Below are 18,634 nucleotides of genomic sequence, written 5' to 3'. Positions count from 1 at the left end.
GTACACACTGCAGCCACGGTATGCCGGTGGTGGAGGGAGTGAATGTTTAAGGTGGTGGATGGGGTGGCAATCAAGCGGGCTGCTTTGTCTTGGATGATGTCGAGCTTCTTGAGTGTTGTTGGAGCTGCACTCATCCAGGCAAGTGGAGAGTATTCCATCACACTCCTTACTTGTGCCTTGTAGATGGTGGAAAGGCTTTGGGGAGTCAGGAGATGAGACACTCGCCACAGAATACCCAGCCTCTGACCTGCTCTTGTAGCCACAGTATTTATGTGGCTGGTCCAATTAAGTTTCTGCTCAATGGTGACTCCCAGGATGTTGATGGTGGGGGATTTGGCAATGGTAATGCTATTGAATGTCAAGGGGTGGTGGTCAGACTCTCGCTTGTAATTGAGAGTAGACTGATGGGGCGGTAATTGGCCGGATTGGATTTGTCCTGCTTTTTGTGGACAGGACATACCCGGGCAGTTTTCCACATTGTTGGATAGATGCCAGTGTTTTTGCTGTACTGGAACAGCTTGGCTAGAGGCACAGCTAGTTCTGGAGCACAAGTCTTCAGCACGACAGCTGGGATGTTGTCGGGGCTCACAGCCTTTGCTGTATCCAGTGCGTTCAGCTGCTTCTTGATATCATGATAGCTCTGAACGGACATAAATCTATGCCCAAAATTCTTAGCGCAATAGGATCTGGTCAATCACAATATTTTTTCTCAATTTATTTTATTTCTCCTTACTGAGATCTGCACTGTATTTTATATATTTTATAATGTTGTGTGTCATCAGAATCTGTTACATTAAAAGGAGAAAAGCTTCTACAATTTCAATTACTTATAACATGCTGTGCTTAATGTGCACAAATGATGGTTTGATGGCTTGAAACTTTAATTTTCATACAAGCACTAAGATAAAGAGGTGACTTAAAGAAAACAGATGGCATATGTTTTTCACTAGTTCAGCGAAACAGAAAATGGTCCCCCACCCCAGCGATCTCTTTTGTGTTTCTATTGGAATTCTTACAACAGGAAACTTTGGTTTATCCAGAGGTTGTATGTCCGGAAACCTCGATCTAACGGTAGAAATCAGCAGCTGTTTTGGTTAGGTTTTTTTTCTCCTTCTAGCATTTTTTTAGCAGTCAGGCTCTGGAAAGCGTCTCTGTAGCTTAGCAACAGCTTCAGAGACACTTCCAAGGTACGGGCCGAGTGTTTACAAGCTGTTGCTAAGCAACAGTGTTTGTTGTCAGATACGGAGATGAAAACCTCCGTATCCTTCAACATTAGCGCTGGTCTACCCGGAAGTTTTGATAGATCGGCAGCAGCTCGGTCCCGTCGGTGCCGGATATCGCGAAGTTTCCTGTACATGCAGAGGCTTTTTTCCCTATATATATTTTTATTGAGCCATTACACACAAGTAGTGCACTCTCCAGCGCTGAATTACTGAACTTTTCATAATTTATCCTGGTTAAAAGACAATTTAGCTGCTTCTCTGGAGTTTAGAAGAATGAGGCGTCTCATTGAAACGTATAAAATCCTTAGAGGGCTTGACAGGGTAGATGCTGAGAGGCTGTTTCCCCTGGCTGGAGAGCCTAGGACTAGGGGCCATAGTCTCAGGATAAGGGGTCGGCTAATTAGGACTGAGATTAGGAGAAATTTCTTCACTCAGGGTTGTGACTCTTTGGAATTCTCTCCCCCAGAAGGTTGTTGAAGCTCAGTCGATGAGTATATTCAGGACTGAGATCGATAGATTTTTGGGCACTGAGGGAATCTAGGGATAGGGCGGGAAAGTGGAGTTGATCTAAAACTTCAGCCATGATCTTATTGAATGGTGGAGCAGGCTCAAGGGGCCGTAGGGCCTACTCCTGCTCATATTTCTTATGTTTTTATGTTCAAAAGTGTTACAGGACCACTATTACAGGTGCATCATGACTAGGTAATTTTTGGTCATTTCTGGTAATCAAATCTATTAACACAATCGCCACTAGCAAAATTGCTGCCGCCCACCATTTTGATTGAAAGGGGTCGGTAAACACTTTTAAAAAGCCTGGGTAATTACTTCTTTTGTTGAAAAATAGGAAAATATTGTCCTAGATGAAGAAAATATAATTAACGCTCACACAACACTGAGATTTAATTTACCCTTAACACACAGATTGTGTATTAATGAAGAGTTCATTTTTTTTCACCCATTTTCTGCACTCACAGGAACAACTAGGTTTACTCATACCAGCTAGGATGTAATATAATGAACACATTGTTGAGCAGCCAATCAGAACAAAAACCTCCAATGATGGATGGTACTAAGTCATCCATTAATGCCCTTAATGGGCACATTAACATTATCAACAATGCTTAGTCCTTCAATCCAACTGTGGAATGCAGATGTTGGAGCACGAATGGAGGGAGCAAGGTATCGAATGGTTTGCTTCACAGATGATCCTGTGCAAATCATGGTTGCTGGGTCGAAATCCTGGAACTGTCTAATAGCATTGTGGGAGTACCTTCACCACATGAACTGCAACAGTTCAAGAAGAAGGCCCACCACCACCTTCTCAAAGGCAACTAGGGGTGGACAATAAATGATGGTCTTGCTAGCGATACCCATATCCCCAGAATTAATAAAAGAAAATCAAAGTAGATGGTGGGAAGTAATGGAAAAATGCTCTGAGTTGGAAGGATAACCTACAACAAAATAGGTGGTTGAGCAAGTTTGGGAGGCAATCATGCAGGAGGTCAGTGTAGTGTCAACTATCTGCCACATTTGCTAAGATGTGTTGAAGAAGGTGTCTGTTTTGAAAAAATGTCACGGTAAGCACTGGCAATTGTCTTATGCTGCTATGCAAGGCCATCCTTTTATATCCGTCACACCTGTTCTGATGACGCCACCTTCCATACTAGTGCTTCCAATATGTCTTCCTTTTTCCTCAACCGAGGATTCCCCTCTATCGTGATTGACATGATCCGCGACCGTATCCATTCCATTTCCCGCACTTCTGCTCTCACCCATTCCCCTCCCTCCCAGAACCACGGTAGGGATCCCCTTGTCCTCACCTTTCACCCCACCAGCCTCCAAATTCAACGGATCATCCTCCGCTATTTCCGCCACCTCCAGTATGATCCCACCACCAAATACATCTGCCCGTCCCCTCCCCTTTCATCATTCCAAAGGGACCACTCCCTCCGAGACACCCTGGCCCACACCTCAATCACCCCCAACGGTCCCTCCACTTCCCACGGCACCTTCCCATGCAAGCGCAGGAGATGCAACACCTGCCCTTTTACCTCCTCCCTTCCCGCTGTCCAGGGCCCCAAACACTCCTTCCAGGTGAAACAGCGATTTGCCTGTACTTCTTGCAATTTAGTAAACTGTATTCGCTGCTCACAATTGGGGAGACTGAATGCAGATTAGGTGACCACTTTGCAGAACACCTCCGTTCAGTCCATAAGCATGGCCCCGAGCTTCCGATCGCCTGTCACTTTAATTCTCCCTTCCACTCCCACTCTGACTTCTCTGTCCTTGGCCTCTTACACTGTTCCAATGAAGCTCAACGTAAGCTCGAGGAACAGCCCCTCATCTATCGATTAGGCACTTTACAGCCTTCTGGACTCAACATCGAGTTCAACAATTTCAGACTATAACCTCTACCCCTATTTTTTCACATGGCAGCTGTTGATGTTTCTGCCATTCCCATTTACACATCTTCTTGACTCATGTTTTGTTTCTTTACTTGTCCTATTACCATCTCCTTTTGCTTTGTACTATCGTCCCTTTTGTCATTTAATCTCTCCTACCTTCCACCCTATCACAGACCTTCCCTTTTGTTCTTTCCTCCCCTCCCCCCTTTCCCTGCCTCTGTACTTGTTTAAAACCTGTTACATCTCTAACTTTTTCCAGTTCTGATGAAAGGTCATCGACCTGAACCGTTAACTCTGTTTCTCTCTCCACAGATGCTGCCTGACCTGCTGAGTATTTCCAGCACTTTCTGTTTCTATTTTATCTTTTTATACTGTTATATTTGGGATTATGTAGCAATTATATTATTAAAAATATCTGCCCAATCAGATTGTGTATCAAGCATATTTGTTTAAATAATTTCATACAAGAGTATTATTACCCAAATTTGGTCAGTGCCTTTCTGTAAGTGGAGCACAGAAGAGAAATAATTGGAATATTTCTGAACTATTACGACAGGCTAGAAATAGCAGACATGTTTACTTGAACAAGATTGTTTACTAACTATATGTAGGCATATATAGAACTGACTGCACAAAAGTGCCTACCTTGCTTTACCGTCTTCAGCTAGCAAGATATTTTACATTGCAACTTAACAGAATGTGTAATCTATACACTGCTGTGCAGATTTTGCTTCTTTGCGGAATTGCATCCCACGCATTCATACACTTCTTTGCAGAAGAAGATGGCTTCAGCAGGCAACACTGTGCCAGGTTAACGAGCAAGAAAAATATGTTAATGATGCACATTAACGTGCATGACATCTGTTCACAATTCTTTTAACCACTTTCTTTAGGAAGCTCCAGACGTGGGCCCCCAGGTCAACCTGGATATCCTGGACAACAAGGTCCAAAGGGAGATAAAGGTGACTCTGGGCAGATTTCTGAAGGTCCTCAAGGTCCTCCAGGCTTTCCTGGACTCCCAGGCCTACCAGGTCCTCTGGGTCTGCCAGGTACAATATTTAGATCCATTTTCATTTTATGTTGAACAAGTTTGTATTGCTATATAATGGTGTTGGGAATTGCAATACAGTTTTTCATTATGAAGACCAAAAAATGTATATATTAATGCACTGAAAGGTTGTTTACATGTGATGATCTGCTGCAGTGTGTTGGAGCTTGAATACACCATGCTTCCATTGCTCCAGTTCTATACGTCACTGCAGTAAAAGTGACCGAGGTGTTGGTATTGGTCAGTCTTCCTCTATGGGAATGTCAACTAGCTCCTCACTAAGGAATCCCTAGTATGTGGTTTCACATGCATGATGCCTCACTTGGCATGTTGCTGATCTTCGACATGGAGCCCGCAAACCCACGGCACTGCTGGCACACTCCCACTTTAACTCTGGCAGGCGTGTGGCAGAAGGGTAACAAATTAGGCTGAGATATTTGGTGTGGGGAGACCTGAGGATCAGGAGAATTGAGCAAAAATAAAATGCTTTTCGAGAAAATTCATTTCCTTCTCTATGTAGATGCAATGAAACATTCTGAATGAACTTTTTCAGGTGAGAATATCCATATTAATGGTCAACCAGGACCTGCAGGCCCACCCGGACCAAGGGGTTTTGTTGGTTTTCTTGGTCAAGGTGGATACAAAGGTAAGCTAGGAACATCTGTGCTTTGATTTAGACTTAGTGCTGTTTATAGAAAAGAAAAACATGGAGAAGGACGGAGCACAATGCAAGGCAGAGGAGAAACTATTGCCAAAAGTCACTGCTTTAATTTGAAACCCCCTCGTGTGTCATCAACATCCTTGTTGGCTCACTCTGTAAATTGTTGTTTGGAAACCACACGTCTCCCCTTTACCCCATTTTATCCTGCATTGTCTAGCTTTGTAACAACAGTCAAAAGCTTTCTCTGGTCAATTCATCATTAGCCTCAATTGATGCCAGCAGCTAGATTCAAGAATTGTGCATGTGGCAATACAGCTTTTCCAGTGCCTCATACCTATGACTCGTGCTGATGTTATCTCCCAACTACACAGGATTTCCATATTTCCTGCTCCACACAATCCTGTACCGCTTGTTATGCATGTTTAATATGCTGAAGGATGATGTTCAACGATAGGCTGGTTTCGCTCAAAGCTTCATGTGGAAAACCCACAGAGATCAGCTCAGCTCATAAATATTTTTATATCTTTTCTGATCACTTCTTCAAAGCTGGGATTTTACTAACCTCGGCGGGTCCATGGCGGGCAATGTCGGTGGCGGGTCCCGACCCCGCTGCTGGCTCCATCCCACTGTCTGAAATGAATTTCCCTTGATTGGGCTTGTTAAGCCCGCCCAGCATGTTTCCCAGCCAATTAGAGGAAGCGGATCTGCTGACGTCATTTGATGACGCGTCATCAGTTGGTTTCCATAAAGGGACTGTGTCCAAGTTTAGTTTGACATTTGTGCTGTCAGTGTTCTACAGCATTGAGGTGCTGCAAACACTGACAAGCACTGCACAGTGGCACAGGGCTGCACCCAGGCTCTCCCATGACTCCCTCCATATGCTTTTGGAGGGAGTCACAGCACGCAGGGAGGTTCTCTTCCCTTCCGATGGGCAGAAGAGACCTCCCCAGGAGACCAACGCAGCCTGGTTGCACATTGCACAGGAGGACACAAGCAGGGATGTGGTCAGGATGAACTGGGTGCAGTGCCGCAAACCTTTCAATGATCTCAGTAGATCATGAAACGTCACTGTAAAGCCACACTCACCTTCATCCTGCTGTGCTTCTCATCTCATCTCCGTCACTCTGCCTTCCCTACCCTACTCCTGCACATCCTTACTCACATCAACTCACATCCTTATTCACACCAACTTACCTTGCACCTCCACCCATCCCTCTCTATATGTATTATCATATCCCCATCTCACTAGTCACCCCTCACAATCACCCTCATCCTAGTCCAATCATACCAACTATCAACACACAAGGGTAAGCAATTAGGTGTTTTAGGCAATTTTCATGTGAAGTTTCTGTTAATGTGCTGTCAAACATTGAAACCTTTATTTTCAACACTTTGCGTTCTTGGTCAGATTCATGTGCACCTTTGGAAGTGGCTTAATGAGTTGCAGTGAATGGTGAGACATAACTGTACCCCCTGCAATGGTGATGAGTGTGAAAGGAATGGCTTGGGCATTGGAGGGATGCTTTATGGTGTTGGTGTGGGGTGGTCCCAACCTGGCACATCATGTGGCAGCCAGGGTGTACAGCGTCAAGTGATGTAAATCTGGCCATAGTAAGACCATCCCTGGCCTCCCAGGCAGCAATGTGGTCAGGTGCTGATGCCCTCTGTCCTGTGCAACATCAGTTGATTGCGGAGAAGGTTGGTGTTGTTGTTGGTGCTGCTGGTGTTGGGGCTGATTGTGGTGGAACTCTGAGGACCAAGGTGAGAGAGTATATGCTGATAGAATAGATGGCAGGTGAAGTAGAGATGACAGAAGCGATCTGTCAATGCTGAGAGAGGTAATGAGGTGAGACTGGATGGAGACTTGTATAAAGACTTGCAGCCCAGTGAATCTGTTGTGGAAATGCAGTGAGGAAGAGCTTGTGGCTGAGGGAAGCTATCTCTGTAAGGTGGGAGCTTTTACTTTACATTTGAAGCTGTCAACTCAACAGCTGATTCAATGGTCACTGAACTCCCGCCTCAGCTTGACAGACATGGTCCACGACCAGCATGGACCCTGTGGGCACTCGTGTGTTATGAATGATTCCATTTGTTGGCTGTATCCATCAATACTACAGTGTGTGTCTGCTGTGGAATTTAACAAAATATTGCCTCCATTCGTATATTATATTTCTGCTATTACAGGTGATAAAGGTGAACTATGTGTAACATGCAATGGAATTTCAGTGCCTGGTTCTCCTGGTCCACCCGGCCCTCCTGGAATACATGGTAAACTATTACTGATATTTAGTATATGTACACAGCTCTAACTACACAATAAATAACTATTTTATATATTATATTTTAGCTACATAGAGAATGTAACACAGTAACACAATGCATTGTTATATAAAAATTATGGGACTGCAAAATAATTCATTTCTCAGTACCTTTTTCCTTTTTGGCTGTCCCTCCTGTCAGCTGATCCTATTGTATCCTAAATATCACAATGAACAAAAAAATCATATTTTTATCGACATAGCACGGAGCCTCAGAGAAACAATGATTGCTGCAAAGTAATGCAGAGAGTCCAAAATTTACAAATATTCATCTCCAAATAACCACTACAATAATTCCGTATTTCACAATACCATGATTATGTTTGTCCATTGAATTGTCTTTTAATTCCTTCTGTAAAGTTATCACTTGAAGGACTCAACTTCTTCCAAAAGCTTTAACTAAATGTATATTATGCAGTGCGAGCAGATATGATGCACCCAATTTATCAGGATGCATCTGAACCAATTACAGTAGTTAGCTGAACTGCTGGAATATTTTTCTGAGCTTCTAGCAGTTTCTGCTCAGTTGTTCTTGTCAAAATTATTTGAAGTAAAACTAGAGGACAAATTTCAGAAGCTTTATTCAGCTAAAGTGTATTTGGATTATTATTTTTTTAAATGAGGCTACATATGTATGTTTGAGAGTGAGGAAAATGACAGACTGTACTGATTAAACACCTGGTGTAGGTTTTGCATTCTATAAATTTCAGAGAGCACATTATGGTGAGAGAAAAAGTCACCTTCCTAATCGTAATTTTCAAAATTAAATTTTGAAGCAAACAGAAGGCTTATACAGGAAACTTTCTTTTATCCGGCACAGACGGGACCGGCGTGGTGCCAGTTCATCAAAAATTCCGGATAACCGAACGCTATAGTAAAAGATACGGAGCTGAGAGCTCCGTATAAAGCAACAAACCCTGTTGACAGCTTCAGAAAATTCGGCACAAGTTGCAAGCGTCTCTGTAGCTTAGCAACAGCTGCAGCTACACCCTTGCACAGCAACAAATGGAGTAAAAAAAGTAATAAAAGTTACCTGAACCTACTCCTGAATTTTGCCGATTAACCGACATTTCCGGTTATTTAGGGGCCAGTTAATCGAAAGTTTCCTGTAATCACTTATGTTTTCTTGACCATTAGAAAATTTAAATATTTTAACTATTGAAAATTATAATAGAGAGAGAATAAGAGAGACGGACAGCAAGAACGAGGCAGACAGACCAAGTGTCTTTCCTCATCCTAATTTGAATTCCTTTGGAAAAAATTAAGTAAGTTGAATTTTGAAAGCCAACAAAGCATAATTGAGGAAAACAGATGTGAGGGAGCAGTAGGTTGAGGGGGCCCCTGGATTCTCCTCACCTGCCCTTCAGCGAGCTAGAGGGAGTGAGGGGATGTGAATGGAGGTTTAAGGATGAATTGACTGATAACAGAGCAAGGGGGAAGGGGGGATGCAGAGGTGGGGTGGATAGTATGAAGGGGAAGAGGTAGGGATAGCAATGGGACTGAGGGAGTGGTAAGAAGGGGATGAGGATAGTAGAAAGGTGAATGGTAGGGGACATTATGGGGGCAAAGGAGTGGGGAAAGCAAGAGTGGTAGGAAATAAGTCACTGAGAGCTACAAGACACATTTTCCTTGCAGCCCGCACTGGAAAATGTAGCCTGCAGACTTCAGTGGCTCCTTTTCCCATCACTTCCCATACAAAAAAGGAAAGAAGATGAAGACAGACAGTAATATCCATTACTTTTATTACAAATATACAAGCTTAACATGTTATTTAAGGTACATGTCATAAATGTCCCTGAATGTCCCCTCATTATTATTTACTGTCTTCCTAATTTCTAAGAATAACAAGATTTGAGAATTTGAATAGCTTTTGTAGGGTCCTTGCCTTTGGGACATACTAACAGTTTTGTTTCCACTATAGGTAGACCAGGATTCTCAGGCCTGAAGGGAAATCCTGGTTTTACAGGTGAACATGGAAGAACAGGTTTCCAGGTAAGATTCTTTTCATTTATCCTTTTTTCTCCCATTGCAGAGATCTCACATTAAGTACTCCTCTGCCCCAGAAGCCAGGCTGGAGAGTTGCTCCCAGCTCTCTGGTCATTCCATTGTGTAGCCAGCTGATTGGAGTTACATCAGAGGGCACTGCTTTTCTTTTCCCCATCTCTCTCCCATCACTATCAGTGTGGTCTCAGTTAGGAAAATGGTTTGCCCTGGTAGTCACCATTATCAGTGGATTATTCAGCTGATGATGTTATGAATAGGATCTCAGCTTTGTTCTTCACAAATTGACTTTTCAACTCGGGACACTACCCAGTCATAAAATTAAGATTAAAGAGAGGAACAATATAATTCTGGCAATGAAACACACAGGGAAGGCTTACGGTTTGTTTTCCTAACAGCACTTTTCCAGAATTTTTTTCAAAGTGCCATTATTTCTCTGTTTGACTGAAATTTCCTGCTTTTTCTAGTTTTCGATTGTTGTTTTTGTTTTCTGATCGTCAACTTCTAGGGTCCTCCAGGCTATCCCGGTGCTGGAGGTTCACCAGGACCTAAGGGTGATTCGGCGATCTGTGGTAGCCAAGGTGAAACGGGAAACAAAGGTGATCCGGGCTTCCACGGGAATACAGGAAAGAAAGGAAATAATGGAATACCTGGTCAACCAGGCCCACAAGGACCCCGAGGAATTAAGGGTGACCCCGTCAGTACTTTCATCCTGTTATTTGTTACTAACTTGTCAGCCTTGGCCCAGCGGTAGCACTCTCCCCTCTGAATCTCCTCCACCCTCACCTCCAACAACAAGTGTGAGGAGCTCATGGATTTTTTTTGTCACTAAGATTGAGATCATCCGTTCAGCTGCCTCTGCTGCCTTCCTCCCTTCCCCTAGCCCACGTGGCCAAACTTCCTCTAAGGCCACCCCCTGCCCTAGCCCTGAACTCGCATTTTTCTCCAGTTTCTCTCCTATCTCCCCGCATGCCCTCCCCGAGCTCATCTTGTCCATGAGATCCACCTCCTGCTCCCTCGACCCTATTCCCACCAACGTTCCCTATCTGCCAGTCCTGCGCAGCCCGGGACCCGCTTTTTCCCATTAAGATTCACACATGTGCAAAGCTGTGAATGGGCCACGCAGCCCCTTAAAGGGGCCACGCACCCCACAAAAAACATTACAGGGAACATTGGTGAGGCCGCACCTGGAATACTGCATACAGTTTTGGTGTCCATACTTAAGAAAAGACATACTTGCTCTCGAGTCAGTACAAAGAAGGTTCACTCGGTTAATCCCGGGGATGAGGGGGTGGTCATATGAGGAGAGGTTGAGTAGATTGGGACTCTACTCATTGGAGTTCAGAAGAATGAGAGGCGATCTTATTGAAACATATAAGATTGTGAAGGGGCTTGATCGGGTGGATGCGGTGAGGATGTTCCCAATGATGGGTGAAACTAGAACTAGGGGGCATAATCGTAAAATAAGGGGCTGCTCATTCAAAACTGAGATGAGGAGAAACTTCTTCACTCAGAGGGTGGTAGGTTTGTGGAATTTGCTGCCCCAGAAAGCTGTGGAATCTACATCATTAAATAAATTTAAAACAGAAATAGATAGTTTCCTAGAAGTAAAGGGAATTAAGGGTTACGGGGAGCGGGCAGGAAATTGGACATGAGTCTGGGTTCGGAATGGTCATGGCCCTGTGGGTAGTGGAGCGGGCCCAGGGGCCGTGTAGCCTTGTTCTGCTCCTACTGTGTTCTAATTCTGTTAGATTTCAGGAGATGGTTTTATTCCTGTTCCTGGCTGGGGTGGAGATCGCCTTTACAGAAGGTAAGTACTGTAGAAAATATAGGGACAGAGTGATCTCCTGGAAGAATTTCGATCGCCTAGATGGGTCGGAGAGGAATTTCCCAGATTTTTTTCTCCCAAATTGGCCATTGGGTCTTTATCTGGTTTTTCGCCTCTCCCGGGAGATCACATGGGTTCGGGTGGATGCAGAGTGATAGAAGATTTGAGGTTAGGATCAGATCAGCCATGATCTTATTGCATGGTGGAGCAGGCTCGAGGGGCCGATTGGCCTACTCCTGCTCCTATTTCTTATGTTCTTATGTTCTTATGCTGACCACCCAACTTCCTTTCCTGGCCCCCATGTTAGCTGATATTGTTAACAGTTCTCTCTCCTCAGGTACTGTCCCCCTCTCCTTCAAATCTGCCGTCATTACCCCTCTCTTCAAAAAACCCTCCCTTGACCCCTCCATCCTTGCAAACTACCACCCCATCTCCAACTTCCCTTTCCTCTCCAAAGTCCTTGAACATGTTGTCGCCTCCCAAATTCGTGCCCATCTTTCCCAGAACTCCATATTTGAATCCCTCCAATCAGGTTTCCATCCCACCACAGTACCTGAAACAGCTCTCATCAAAGTCACAAATGACATCCTATGTGACTGTGAAAATGGTAAGCTGTCCCTCCTCGTCCTTCTCGACCTGTCTGCCGCATTTGACACGGTTGACCCCAAAATCCTCCACCAACATTCACCGGGTTCCATTTTTACCTTTCCAGTCGTAGCCAGAGAATCACCTGCAATGGCTTCTCTTCCTGCTGCTGCACTGTTACTTCTGGTGTCCCCCAAGGATCTATTCTCGGCCCCCTCCTATTTCTCATCTACATGCTGCCCCAAAAACACAGCATCAGTTTCCACATGTACACTGACAACACCCAGCTCTACCTCACCATCACCTTCCCTTGACCCCTCCACTGACTCTAAATTGTCAGACTGCTTGCCTGACATCCACTACTGGATGAGCAGAAATTTCCTCCAACTAAATATTGGGAAGACTGAAGCCGTTGTCTTCGGTCCCTGCAGCAAACTCCATTCCCTAGCCACCAACACCATCCCGCTCCCTGGAAACTGTCCGAGGCAGAACCATGGTGTCATATTTGATCCCGAGAGGAGCTTCCGACCACATATCTGCACCATCACTCAGACTACCTATTTCCACCTCTGTAACATCGCCCGACTCCGCCCCTGCCTCAGCTCATCCACTGCTGAAACCCTCCTCCATGCCTTTGTTACCTCTAGACTTGACTATTACAAAACACTAAATAACAACAGAAAACGCTGGAAAAACTCAGCAGGCCAGGGCAGCCGAAAGGCCTGAAACATTAACTCTGTTTCTCGCTCCACGGATGCTGCCCTGGCCTGTTGAGTTTTTCCAGTGTTTTCTGTTGCTATTTCGGATTTCCAGCATCCGCATGCTATCGTATTACAACACACTCCTGGCCGGCCTCCCAGCTTGCACGCTCTGTAAACTTGAGGTGATCCAAAACTCTGTTGTCCGTGTCCTAACTCGCACCATGTCCTGTTCACCCATCACCCCTGTGCTCACTGACCTACATTGGCTTCCGGTTAAGCAGCGCCTTGATTTTAAAATTCTCATCCTTGTTTTCAAATCCCTCCATGGCCTTGCCCCTGCCTATCTGTGTAACCTCCTCCAGCCCTACAACCCTCCAAGATCTCTGCGCACCTCCAATTCTGACCTCTTGTGCATCCCCGATTTTAATCACTCCACCATTGGTGGCCGTGCCTTCAGTTGCCCAGGCCCTAAGCTCTGGAATTCCCATCCCTAAACCTCTCCACCTCTCTACCTCACCTTCCTCCTTTAAGACGCTCCTTAAAACCTCCCTCTTCTACCCTAATATCTCCTTATGTGGCTCGGTGTCAATTCTTGTTTGATAATGCTTCTGTGAAGCACCTTGGGACGTTTTACCGTGTTAAAGGTGCTATATAAACACAAGTTGTTGTTGTTGAATCAGAAGGTGGTGGGTTCAAGCCCCACTCCAGAAACTTGAGCACATAATCTAGGCTGACACTCCAGTGCAGTGCTGAGGGAGTGCTGCAGTGATGGAGGTGCCGTCTTTTGGATGAGACATTAAACCGAGGCCCCGTCCATCATCTCGTGTGGATGTAAAAGATCTCATGGCACTATTTCGAAGAAGAGCAGGGGAATTCTCCCGGTGTCCTGCCCAATATTTATCCCTCAACCAACACCACCAAAACAGATTATCCAGTCATTTATCTTATTGCTGTTTGTGGGACCTTGCTGTGCACAAATTGGCTGTCATGTTTCCCTATGTTACAACAGTGATTACACTTCAAAAGTACTTAATTGACTGTGAAGCGCTTTGGGACATCCTGAAGTCATGAAAGGTGCCATATAAATGCAAGTTATTTCTCTCTTTTTCTTTTTCTTTTACAAAGAATCAGTGCTAATTGTGTAATTATGTGTTACTAGTCAGTAGATTCAATGCATTCACTTCTATAACTGTTCATTCTTACTTTATTTCATCAAGTACTGCAAAAGGATAACCACATGCTGGCTCTGCAAGGAAGATATTTATTTCCCTATGGAATTTATAGAATGTGGCAGGACTTATTAGGGGGAATTTGAAGTCCCATGTGGGAAGCTGCAGGGACACCAGCAGAGAGATGCAGTGGCAGGTCTGGTCCATTTTAACTTATCTTTGGGATCTTAGTGGCCAGGGTAATATACTTCTTAACTATAAAATTACAGCTAGCGGATGTTGCATCTTTACATTGGAAATGTGTATCACAGCTCCACCTAAAGGAACTGCAGGTACTTATAATGAATTTTCATTGAAACATGTGCCCCACATAAAAAATGTAGGGCTAGAAATTCCTCTCGAACTCCGTTCACACGCTCCATTTCCTTCTTGGGGGGAAGTTCACGACCCAGGGCGCACGGCTCAGCAACGCCATGTACTGGGCCACGCAGCGCTGACATGTCGCAGGGGCTCTTCCCTGAATTAAAGGGAAGGGCCCCACGCTGCGAACTCTGCGGGTTTTTTTTAACTTACCTGCTGCACCGGGGAGCAGGGGATGCTGCGTGATCAGCCCGGCACTCAAGCAGAGCGCTGGGCTGACCGATCACAGCACGCCCCCCGCGTCCGGAGCAACAAAAAAATTTTTTTTCACAAAAGCCGTCATTTTTTCAGGGCGACCAGTCACCTCACCTTTAACCTCCGCCCCGCTAGCGGCCGGCTGTCCTGCTCGCGTCCCCTGCAGCAGTCGCTGCCATCGCCCGGCACTGCTGCAGGGGGCGAAAGGGACTTTTTCTACCGGGGCGATGTGCCCGAAGATGATGTCATGATCTCCGGGCGCATGAGATCGGGGCGCAACCCGGTAGTGCCGCCGCTAACCTCCCGCGGAATTTGGCGGGAGGGGCGGTCAGCGCCGCGGCTGGCCGAAGAGGCCTTTGTGCCCCGTTAGTGCCCCCCATGGGAGGCACAAAGGAGGGGAATTTCGCCCCCATAATATATGATGGCCTGTAATTTGCAATCAGCAGCGAAGCAAAGGTGCTCGCCGCTGGCCCTGAAGTAAGCTTCCCACAAAGATCTCGCAATCTCTGTGGTGAGAAGTTCGGGTTTTCCCGACGCGTAATTGAAATGAACGCAAGTTAATGGGGATTCCCAGCGAAATGCTGCTGTGACATCAACAGGCTGTCTAAGCAGCCAATCACAATGTTAAATTCTCACAGTCACCGAACCAGGAAGTGAGTAAGCTCCTTTTGATTCTAACTTTTTAAAAAATGTTAGAGAGAGCAAAACAAAGATTGGGGCACTCGCATGGCGAGAAGGCAAACCTGAAATAAAGATGAACAAACTTTTTTTTTTAATGTATAATACGCAGCCTGTGGAAGAGCAGTGACTGACAGACCGCAACTTCAGGATTTCCACGTTAGGCGACACGTGTGCTAAATGCTGAAGTTGTGGTCAGTTTCAAAGGCGAGATTGCGACGAACGCTGCCAGTTCGCCTTCATTAGGACTGCAAATTCCCCACCGGTAAGATTGCTGGCTTTATATCACAAGGTAGGTTTAGATGAAGAAGGACATTCAGATCATTTAATCGCATCTTTCTAGAATACCAATCCTCTCATTACAACATCCAGTTATTTCTTAAATGGGGCGCTTGGTAGCGACCCATTCCAGCTATTGATCACTTTCTGTATAACCAACAACTTCCTGACATTTGTCCTTTACAACATCAAACCAGTGCTCGCCTGCTTTGCTGCCTTGGTATGTCTGAAAGTGTTGTTTTGGATTTATAGCCCATTAGATCTGTAACACTGAAGCATTCATTTTCAATTGGCAATTCTGTTCATTATGAAATAAAGATGGACTTGGGTGTGTTGGGTCTAATAAAACTTTTTTTTTTTGCAGTAAATTGTAGTGCCACTGGAATAAGAGCTTCCAAAATATTGAAGCATGCGGAGTTACTGCTGGTATCTGGGTCCGTTTCACGCTGTGATTAGCTAAGTTCATGTGCTCCTCCTGGCCCCGCAAAAAGCATTTCAAAACATAGCTGTGAAATTTTCGGCGTGGCCGCCAGCGGTCTGCTCAACAACAACAACTTACATTTATAGAGCGCATTTAACGTAGCAAAACATCCCAAGGCGCTTCACAGGAGCGATATCAATAAAAACATTTTTTACACCATGCCACAGAAGGAGCTGTCAGGACAGATGACCAAAAGCCTGGTCACAGAGGTAACATAGAAAACATAGAAGATAGGAGCAGGAGTAGACCATTCGGCCCCTCGAGCCTGCTCCGCCATTCAATGAGATCATAGCTGATCATCCAAACTCAGTACCCTGTCCCTGCTTTCTCCCCATATCCCTTGATCCCTTTAGCCTTAAGAAATATATCTAACTCCTTCTTGAATATATTTAATGAATCGGCCTCAACTGTCTTCTGTGGTAGAGAATTCCACAGGTTCACCACTCTCTGGGTGAAGAAATTCCTCCTCATCTCTGTCCTAAATGGCTTACCCCTTATCCTTAGACTGTGACCCCTGGTTCTGGACTCCCCCGCCATCGGGAACAGCCTTCCTGCATCTAGTCTGTCTAGTCCTGTTAGAATTTTATAAGTTTCAATGAGATCCCCTCTCATTCTTCTAAACTCTAGCGAATTGTAAGGAGCATCTCAAAGGGGGATAGAGAGGCGGAGAGGTTCAGGGAGGGAATTCCAGAGCTTAGGGCCCAGGCAGCTGAAAGCACGGCTGCCAGTGGTGGAGCGATTAAAATCCGAGATGCGCAAGAGGCCAGAATTGGAGGAGTGCAGGGACCTCCGAGGCTTGTAGGGCTGGAGGAGGTTACAGAGATCAACATCAACCTGTACACTCCACCCCATGGTACTTCAAAATTGTATCCGGGCCCTACTGACACCAGCGGACCCCCATTTGTATTGGGTAAAGAGGCACCCGCCTGTTTCTGGCAGGGGCCTGGGCTGTCAATTTCGAATGGCAACAGCTGGAGCAGCAGTAAGACAGTGGTCACAAGTGCTGCGCTGCGATTTTTATCACAGTATTGCCCCATTCCAGCCCAGCAGCGATAATCAAAATCAGCCCCCGATATTCTGCCTAGCAACAATGGGCCAGTAAAATTATTAGAGCTTTGAATATCTACCCCATTTTCATTACTGAAGATTCAATGAATCGATTCTTTTACTCATTCTCATTACATACGAGTAAAAAAATCCAAAGGTCTGGAAAAGGTTACAGGAAACAGTGAGGGAGGTCATTTTAACTTTTATTGCTGGGTGAAAAATGGGTGATAGCGAATCGGCAGCACGGTTTACAGCTCACCAATTTTCTGAACAAAGGCATCCGAGAATAAATGCCAGCCTGGATTATGTGTTCAAGTCTCTGGAGTGCGTTTGAACCCACAACTTTCTGGCTCAGAGGTGAGTATTATTGAGCCAAGACTGATACCTAATGTGGTGCAGAATGTATGGCTGAACAGGTGAGGAAATCCAGTGAGCTGCATGTGCCTGACTGGAGCGGACAGTACACTACAGTGACTGGCTGACTGGAGCGGACAGTACACTACAGTGACTGGCTGACTGGAGCGGACAGTACGCTACAGTGACTGGCTGACTGGAGCGGACAGTACGCTACAGTGACTGGCTGACTGGAGCGGACAGTACGCTACAGTGACTGGCTGACTGGAGCGGACAGTACACTACAGTGACTGGCTGACTGGAGCGGACAGTACACTACAGTGACTGGCTGACTGGAGCGGACAGTACACTACAGTGACTGGCTGACCGGACCGGACAGTACACTACAGTGACTGGCTGACTGGAGCGGACAGTACACTACAGTGACTGGCTGACTGGAGCGGACAGTACATTACAGTGACTGGCTGACTGGAGCGGACAGTACGCTACAGTGACTGGCTGACTGGAGCGGACAGTACGCTACAGTGACTGGCTGACTGGAGCGGACAGTACACTACAGTGACTGGCTGACTGGAGCGGACAGTACGCTACAGTGACTGGCTGACTGGAGCGGACAGTACACTACAGTGACTGGCTGACTGGAGCGGACAGTACACTACAGTGACTGGCTGACTGGAGCGGACAGTACGCTACAGTGACTGGCTGACTGGAGCGGACAGTACACTACAGTGACTGGCTGACTGGAGCGGACAGTACACTACAGTGACTGGCTGACTGGAGCGGACAGTACACTACAGTGACTGGCTGACCGGACCGGACAGTACACTACAGTGACTGGCTGACTGGAGCGGACAGTACACTACAGTGACTGGCTGACTGGAGCGGACAGTACATTACAGTGACTGGCTGACTGGAGCGGACAGTACGCTACAGTGACTGGCTGACTGGAGCGGACAGTACGCTACAGTGACTGGCTGACTGGAGCGGACAGTACGCTACAGTGACTGGCTGACTGGAGCGGACAGTACGCTACAGTGACTGGCTGACTGGAGCGGACAGTACACTACAGTGACTGGCTGACTGGAGCGGACAGTACACTACAGTGACTGGCTGACTGGAGCGGACAGTACGCTACAGTGACTGGCTGACCGGACCGGACAGTACACTACAGTGACTGGCTGACTGGACCGGACAGTACACTACATTGACTGGCTGACTGGACCGGACAGTACACTACAGTG

The 18,634-nt window shown here is 45.9% G+C and overlaps 1 protein-coding gene across 5 annotated transcripts in view; it reads left to right on the top strand.

The window, feature by feature from the left end:
- Window positions 1-18,634, top strand: part of LOC147115585 (mitochondrial fission factor-like) — a 305,832-nt gene that overhangs the window by 146,586 nt on the left and 140,612 nt on the right. For all 5 annotated transcript variants that reach the window (XM_085989955.1, XM_085989954.1, XM_085989953.1 and 2 more), the window contains exons 21-25: window positions 4,522-4,677; window positions 5,230-5,322; window positions 7,522-7,605; window positions 9,577-9,647; window positions 10,165-10,353. In XM_085989955.1, coding sequence (XP_085846081.1) covers window positions 4,522-4,677; window positions 5,230-5,322; window positions 7,522-7,605; window positions 9,577-9,647; window positions 10,165-10,353 — 593 coding nt within the window. The remainder of the gene's footprint in view (window positions 1-4,521; window positions 4,678-5,229; window positions 5,323-7,521; window positions 7,606-9,576; window positions 9,648-10,164; window positions 10,354-18,634) is intronic.

Source organism: Somniosus microcephalus, chromosome 6, assembly GCF_052327205.1.
Source record: "Somniosus microcephalus isolate GS21.2 chromosome 6, FLI_Smic_1.0, whole genome shotgun sequence".
Taxonomy (NCBI): domain Eukaryota; kingdom Metazoa; phylum Chordata; class Chondrichthyes; order Squaliformes; family Somniosidae; genus Somniosus; species Somniosus microcephalus.
The sequence above is the reverse complement of the archived record's forward strand: the minus strand, read 5'-3'. Positions and strand labels throughout refer to the sequence as shown.